Source organism: Micropterus salmoides, unplaced genomic scaffold, assembly GCF_014851395.1.
Source record: "Micropterus salmoides isolate LMB-PRFRI ecotype aquatic unplaced genomic scaffold, ASM1485139v1 Ms_hic_scaffold_23, whole genome shotgun sequence".
Taxonomy (NCBI): domain Eukaryota; kingdom Metazoa; phylum Chordata; class Actinopteri; order Centrarchiformes; family Centrarchidae; genus Micropterus; species Micropterus salmoides.
The window spans coordinates 6097089-6104987 of NW_024041484.1; the positions used below are offsets into that span (position 1 = coordinate 6097089).

Below are 7899 nucleotides of genomic sequence, written 5' to 3' on the forward strand. Positions count from 1 at the left end.
ACTATAGCTATATTGTTGAGGCCCTGTTTTGCAGAGACCCTGAGGGCTTAATTATTTTAGTTTATATTATGCTTACATGGTGCATTTCACTGCAAGAAAATGTGTTTATAACTTTTGCCATTTGCCATTTTTACCCTGGGTCCCCCTAATTTGTTAATATAGTTTATTAATATAATTTATTTATGAAAAAAAAGCTGAAATAGCCATATCTGTATTTTGTACAGATGCATGTACGCTGACTTTGGACACAAACACAGTTGCCAAGTCTCTCTTTCTGCACGATAGTGGAAAGCAGGTGACGTGGGTCAGGGAGACACAGCAGTACCCAGATCACCCCGACACGTTTGAGAGTGTCTCCCAGGTGCTGTGTCGCGAAGGCCTCACCCGACGCCACTACTGGGAGGTGGAGTGGCGAGGACGCTGGGTGGACGTTGCTGTGGTGATGAGGGGGATCCGTCGGAGGGCTGGCTCTCACCTGTGTGGGTTTGGATACACAGATCAGTCCTGGAGTCTGTTCTGCTCTGAGGATCACTACAGCGCTCAGCATGACAACCAGCCTGTAGAAATACCAGCACCCCCGTCTCGCTCCCACAGGGTTGGAGTGTATCTGGACTGGCCTGGTGGCTCCCTGTCCTTCTACAGTGTCTCCTCTGGGACTCTCAGTCACCTTCACACGTTCCACGGCTCCTTTACTGAGCCTCTCTACCCCGGGTTTGGGATGGAGGAGGATGACTGCTCTGTCACTATTTGCACAGTAGAGTGTTTGCCAACATTAATTTCTCGGTCAGCTAGTGCAGAAAGAATTGAGGAATTTTGACTGCACGTTGATTTGGGTTGCTGAACATTGAAATGTGATTAATAGGAGCAAAAGAGAATTCTGAATGTTCACTTATGCTATCTAAATGGATTTCAAACCTACAAGAAAAAGTAATGTATATATGAAAACATGGCCAGTGTTTGACAGAGATGCTCATAAGTCTCTGAGCTAATTTCCAAGTCAAGTCTCAAGTCTTTGAGCTAGAGTTCAAGACAAGTCTCTCATTGGTATAATGAGTGTTGTATCACCTTCTACGTTCAATCCAGGCTGCTTATAACACTGCATATATTTAAGGAATTCTGTAACTTGTCTTTTTCATTTACAGAGCACAACCATATAATGTGCACTGCAACAACTAATCACAGCTTATAAACTACTGTAAGTCAACACATCCCCCCCAGACTTTCAGACCAGTTTAATGTCTATGAAGATTCTCAGTCATCCAGGTCATAGTTATCCAACGAAGGTTAAAATCAAGGGCAACTGGACTTGGTTGAAGATACTGGAAGACATTTCGTCCCTCATCCAAAGGACTTCTTCAGTTCTGACTGACTGGCAGGGAAACTCAGCTATTTAACCTCAGAGGCCTCAGGTGAAGATACCAACGATGGTCGTTCAGTCTTGGCCACAGGTAGTCTTAACGACTGTAACGACTGTCGTCACAGCAACCAGGAACACTAATGAACCAGCGGTATCGATGACCCGAGATAACGACCCCACTGAGGTTAATAGCTGAGTTTCCCTGCCAGTCAGTCAGAACTGAAGAAGTCCTTTGGATGAGGGACAAAACGTCTTCCAGTAAGGGTAAAATAAATATGTTAATGTAGTTAATGTATATTCCTAAGCTTCTGACCTTTCAAAGGAGACCACAATTATGCATCTAGGCCTAATGGTTGAGGAGTTATTCCTGATTGATTTTGGGTATGTTATTTTAGGTGTTTTTCCTGGAAAAGGGTGTCTGTTTTCAGCAGGTTAAGTACGACTTGAGTACAAGTCTCAAATTCGCGTCCCCATCTCTGAGAGGTATAGCCAGATGGGAAAAGTCAGAGAACCAAGTCTGTAAAAACTGCTAGTGTTGAAATGTCACAGTTGTGAAAGTTGTGTGAAATACTTCATAAAAAGAGCAAGTTGCTTAAGAGAAATATGGGAAGTTACGGAGATGACTGGGTGTTTTGAGTTTGCTCCTAATCAGTCTGCATATCAGGAAGTGCCTTCATTTATCTAAAACAGAGGTGTGTTAGTTTAGTCAGCTGGAAAATGTGCCGTTTCTGTAGTTGACCAGGGATTCAAGGTTCACCCAACATATAGTAAATATTTGCAGACATAAAGGATTGGCTGTTAATGGTCGTATTTTACCATTTAGTCTTGTGAAAGTAAATGAACGTTAAATTGTCTGGTATCTCTCATTTCTAAGCCTGTCACTTTGCAAGGGTTGAGTTGTGAACTACAGTTTTTATTTGACATTCAGTGACACAGCAGCTGCCGGTGCGGTCAACATGTGTGTCTGTGCGCAGCAGATACATACAGTGCCTTGCGAAAGTATTCGGCCCCCTTGAACTTTTCGACCTTTTGCCACATTGCAGGCTTCAAACATAAAGATATAAAACTGTAATTTTTGTGAAGAACCAACAACAAGTGGGACACAATCATGAAGTGGAACGAAATTTATTGGATATTTCAAACTTTTTTAACAAATAAAAAACAGAAAAATTGGGCGTGCAAAATTATTCAGCCCCTTTACTTTCAGTGCAGCAAACTCTCTCCAGAAGTTCAGTGAGGATCTCTGAATGATCCAATGTTGACCTAAATGACTAATGATGATAAATAGAATCCACCTGTGTGAAATCAAGTCTCCGTATAAATGCACCTGCTCTGTGATAGTCTCAGAGGTCCGTTTAAAGTGCAGAGAGCATCATGAAGAACAAGGAACACACCAGGCAGGTCCAAGATACTGTTGTGGAGAAGTTTAAAGCCGGATTTGGATACAAAAAGATTTCCCAAGCTTTAAACATCCCAAGGAGCACTGTGCAAGCGATAATATTGAAATGGAAGGAGTATCAGACCACTGCAAATCTACGAAGACCCGGCCGTCCCTCTAAACTTTCAGCTCATACAAGGAGAAGACTGATCAGAGATGCAGCCAAGAGGCCCATGATCACTCTGGATGAACTGCAGAGATCTACAGCTGAGGTGGGAGACTCTGTCCATAGGACAACAATCAGTCGTATTGAGAAGAAGAAAGCCATTTCTTAAAGATATCCATAAAATTCTCCTTTAACGTTTGCCAGAAGCCACCTGGGAGACACACCAAACATGTGGAAGAAGGTGCTCTGGTCAGATGAAACCAAAATCGAACTTTTTGGCAACAATGGAAAACATTATGTTTGGCGTAAAGGCAACACAGCTCATCACCCTGAACACATCATCCCCACTGTCAAACATGGTGGTGGCAGCATCATGGTTTGGGCCTGCTTTTCTTCAGCAGGGACAGGGAAGATGGTTAAAATTGATGGGAAGATGGATGGAGCCAAATACAGGACCATTCTGGAAGAAAACCTGATGGAGTCTGCAAAAGACCTGAGACTGGGACGGAGATTTGTCTTCCAACAAGACAATGATCCAAAACATAAAGCAAAATCTACACTGGAATGGTTCACAAATAAACATATCCAGGTGTTAGAATGGCCAAGTCCAAGTCCAGACCTGAATCCAATCGAGAATCTGTGGAAAGAACTGAAAACTGCTGTTCACGAACGCTCTCCATCCAACCTCACTGAGCTCGAGCTGTTTTGCAAGGAGGAATGGGCAAAAATTTCAGTCTCTCGATGTGCAAAACTGATAGAGACGTACCCCAAGCGACTTACAGCGCAGCAAAAGGTGGCGCTACAAAGTATTAACTTAAGGGGGCTGAATAATTTTGCACGCCCAATTTTTCTGTTTTTTATTTGTTAAAAAGGTTTGAAATATCCAATAAATTTCGTTCCACTTCATAATTGTGGAACGCTTGTTGTTGATTCTTCTTGATTCAGTTTTATATCTTTGTTTGAAGCCTGCAATGTGGCAAAAGGTCAAAGTTCAAGGGGGCCGAATACTTTCGCAAGGCACTGTAGTATGTGTTATGTAAGTAGTGTATACAGTGAGGAAATTAAGTATTTCAACACCCTGTTATTTTGCAAGTTCTTCTGATTTCTGGATTATTATTATTTTTTTTTTTAGATTATGTCTCTCACAGTGGACATGCACCTACGATGACAATTTCAGACCCCTCCATGATTTCTAAGTGGGAGAACTTGCAGAATAGCAGGGTGTTCAAATACTTATTTTCCTCACTGTATATGTACAAAATGTGGTGCCAATCCATCAAGCTGATGAGAGATTTCACCAGATGACCGAAAAGTTTGACCTGCTGGTGATCCACTTAAGAGAAATACGGGAAGTTACTGAGATGACTGGGTCTGTTGTTGAGTTTGCTTCTACTGAGTCTGCATATCTGGAAATGCCGCCCATTTATCTAAACAGAGGTGTGGTATTTAAGTCAGTTGGAAAATGTTCCGTTTCTTTAGTGGAAGTGACCAGGGATACAAGGCTCACCCAAGACACAGTAAGTATTTGCAGAAAGAAAGGATTGGCTGTTAATGGTAGTATTTTACCATTTAGTCTTATGAAAGTAAATGAAGGTTGATTTGTCTGGTGTCTCTCAATTGTAAGACTATCACTTCGCAAGGATTGAGTTGTGAACTGCAGTTTTCATTTGACATTCAGTGACACTGCAACACTGCTGTGCGTGTTTACTGTACATTAAAATATATTAAAATTTAAATAAATGTAAAACATTGATATGATCTATCATGGCTAACATGTCACTTTTAAACTCTGAAAACCAGGTCAAAATGAAGAGGCTGGTTGGGTATTGTGGGCTCATCTTGGCATTTCTTTTGAGCTGCACAGAACAGGCACAGGTACATTAACCTCTCCTCCTCTTTGCAATGTCTTCCCCCTCTATTTTCTTTAATATGTTTAGGACAAGAACATATTTAGTTTCTTCTCTAGCTCTGGCTGTAATGCCTGTATTTTTAAGTTGCACATTTACAGTCACCAAGTCTCACTTTAAAACTGTTTCTGTGGTATTCCTAGGAACAGAGGAAAGCAGTTTTTTCTCAAGGTATGGTGAATGTTATTATTGCTTACAGTAGCCTATACTTACAAGTTCATGTAAATTATCCAAATGAATTACAAATTAGGTACAAGGCACAATGCATTCTAATTTAAGGTTGATCATCCTCCTCTTGTTTTTTTTCTCTTGTCATGTTAACCTCAGGAACAGACTGCACACAGATTAAGGTTCGCTCACCAAAAGCATCCAGTGGGGTTTATGTAATAAAGCCTCCGGGAGTCAAGACCCCATTTAAGGTATCATACCTAAACCTGACATGAACACACGTCAGTTTTGTAAGCTGAAATGACAACTTCCGCTTGCAGATTTCATCAGCTGTAGCCAGCTAAATTATGCTAAACCTAACTTTATGAGTCTGTTGGAAATGCCATCTTCAACTGACTTTTAATGTTTCCACATGACATTTTAAAATGAGGATGCGGTAAAGGGGCGGTAAATATGTACTTGATGGCTACATGAATGATATTGTGCTAAAAGACTGTATTAAGCATCCTTGCATGCACTTGTTTATTTAACCCATATTGTGATCTTTTCCACAGCCCTGTACAAGAAGTCTCAGTCACACACTTTCCCAGTCTTCTTAACAGTTTTGTAACAGCTGGTCTCCCTGCTCAGGTGTACTGTGAGATGCGACCTGATGGAGGCTGGATGGTGTTTCAGAGGCGCATCGGAGAAGCGGTTTCCTTTAACAGGAAATGGGCAGCATATAAAAATGGTTTTGGTAATCTGACAGGTAAGTAAAGTACTTTTAACTGTACTGTGTCATTACTTGAATTCTAATTTACAGTTTGTGTAAATATCCCTTCATACAAATGAACATACAAGATAAGGGATTCAATTTGCTGTTAAGGTAAAACATTGACAAAAAAGCAATTTTCCCTAACTTTTGAAAAGTGTTTTGAATAAGGGCATCCTCTGAGTAGTAACATGTAGCCTACTGGAGAAGTGATTTTGTGCGAAGACGAGAAATGAAATGTAAATCCTCGTGCTGTGCCGATTCCCTCAGGCGACCACTGGCTCGGTCTGAAGAGGATTTTCTTTCTGACCAAACAAAAGACCAAGAAGTGGACCATGAGAGTCGACCTCTGGGACCACGAAGGTGGCTCTGCTTTCGCTGAGTACACAAACTTCAAATTGGGCAATGAGAAAGCAGCTTTCAAACTGCATGTCGGGAAATACAGAGGAACTGCAGGTACTGCAGGCTTTTCTAATGACTTCTTTTTAGCTTTTCTCTTTTCCTTTTGCTCTTTATAAACACACAGATGCCCTCCCATTTATTTCCCTCTCTTATGCTGGTTGGAATAATCTTTTGTCTTACTTCTGCACTACTTCTGAAGTCTGTGAGCACAATTCAGTGATGGAGGTTTTATTGTATATTGTTGTTTGCCTTAAACTATTTACCCAGGAGTCCACATTAAAATATGGTTTGTTGCTTCTTTCAGACCCCAGTAAAATTTTTAGTGCTTATGGTTCCCAATAAAACTTGCTCCTTCAGTCTCTAACTAGCTAGTGTTGGCAAAACCTGTTCCTGATAAAGCTGGATAACTGGCTTTGACTCCTTATTACTTATACTATTATGCTACATTTAGCATGTCAAAGATTTTAACATTTTAATGACAAAAGTAAAACAAGAGGATATTTGAAAATGAAGGGAAATTCAATGTGCCATCATCTTGTACTGGTACTTGTGCTCACAGTGACCACTGAATTCTAAACTACAGTCTCCCTTAAATGTTTTCCAACTTTGTCCAAAGGTGATGCCATCCGTGGTGCCTATCCAGGCATTGACCAGAATGGCTACGGCTTCAGCACCAGTGACCGTGACAATGACGGCTGCTCCCCGTGCATCTTTGGTGACATCGCTGAAATGAAATGTTCCAGTAGACGCAGTGGCGGTTGGTGGTACAGCCGCTGTGGCTCTGCCAGTCTGAATGGCGACTGGCATCCTGGTGGTGACCACATTGGTTGGGCGTCAGGGCTCTACTGGCAAACCTGGAAAACTCCGCTTTACTCCGTAAAGGCTACCAGAATGATGATCAAGTCTGTGTGAGAGGACCCAACACACTTCTCACTTCATGCTGGCTTTTCTTGTAGCACAGTGAGAAATTTTATTAGATTTTAGTACATGTATCACATGGGTCACAAAAAAAAAAGTTTTGTTAGTTTTAGACACTGGTTGTATGGTTTATTTCAACACTTCCAAGGTGTTTTTTGCCTTAAGAGATCGATTACTCTTTTATACATGTAAAGTAGACATTTGATATGTGCCAGTGGTCTATGAGGTCATCATTAAGGCACTCCATTCAAAAAGTAGAGAAATTAAAAACATTCAAAATAAGAATTATAGATGCCAATAATTTCATTTACAGGCATGCCTAAAAATTTTTGTATTCTTCAACTGGTTGTTACATAAATTAAACATCTGACATAAAGGCAGTTAACTTTGGATCCTATTGCTCAATCATAACCTTTTAAAACTTGTTGTCATTATTTTACTTGTCATTTCTGGTTTACCAAGTCACCTTGCTGAAGATTTATTTCATTGTGTTCCAGAGTAAAAATACATATGTTTGCAGATGCCTGTTTTGTCCAGTGTTTTTATTACTGTTAAAACACCACACCATGTGATTAACAGAGGGCACTTCACTGTGAGTTTATCATCAAACTTACATCCAGAACCTTTGTGCGCCAGTTTATACATAATCCTAGAAAGTACAACACCTAAGAAGTTATGTTTCCCTACTTTCCATCAACAACCATTTCATACAATGTTGAATACAACTCTGGCAACAGTATCAGTTTTAGCAGCAGTTTAAAGCGGCTGTAAGCCACATTCACTGCATTTAAATATCACACTAGAGCACCAGCATCTCAGTCTGAAACTTCCACCGTCTGGGATAACAGTCTG

At 40.8% G+C, this 7899-nt stretch overlaps 2 protein-coding genes across 2 annotated transcripts; both read left to right on the plus strand.

The window, feature by feature from the left end:
- Nucleotides 1-181: 181 nt before the first annotated feature.
- Nucleotides 182-1269, plus strand: LOC119918517 (stonustoxin subunit alpha-like; the record flags this gene model as incomplete). The annotated part of the gene is made up of 1 exon (XM_038739295.1): nt 182-1269. A coding segment is annotated over one exon (636 nt), but the record flags the coding sequence as incomplete, so codon positions are not given.
- A 2918-nt stretch (nt 1270-4187) lies between these two features.
- LOC119918126 (fibrinogen-like protein 1) lies at nt 4188-7571 on the plus strand. Its single transcript, XM_038738673.1, has 7 exons — nt 4188-4418; nt 4702-4776; nt 4952-4979; nt 5136-5227; nt 5607-5724; nt 5998-6183; nt 6746-7571. The coding sequence occupies exons 1-7, from the start codon at nt 4203-4205 to the stop codon at nt 7039-7041; spliced, it is 1011 nt and encodes a 336-aa protein (XP_038594601.1). The 5' UTR covers nt 4188-4202; the 3' UTR covers nt 7042-7571.
- The last annotated feature ends 328 nt before the right edge of the window (nt 7572-7899 follow it).

Bases quoted from the DNA above. Each gene is read 5' to 3' on its own strand.
- LOC119918126 (XM_038738673.1), top strand. From the start codon at position 4,203: ATGACCGAAAAGTTTGACCTGCTGGTGATCCACTTAAGAGAAATACGG. The intron at 4,980-5,135 runs GTATGGTGAATG...TGTTAACCTCAG, and splicing joins GAAAGCAGTTTTTTCTCAAG to GAACAGACTGCACACAGATT. The intron at 5,725-5,997 runs GTAAGTAAAGTA...CGATTCCCTCAG, and splicing joins TGGTTTTGGTAATCTGACAG to GCGACCACTGGCTCGGTCTG.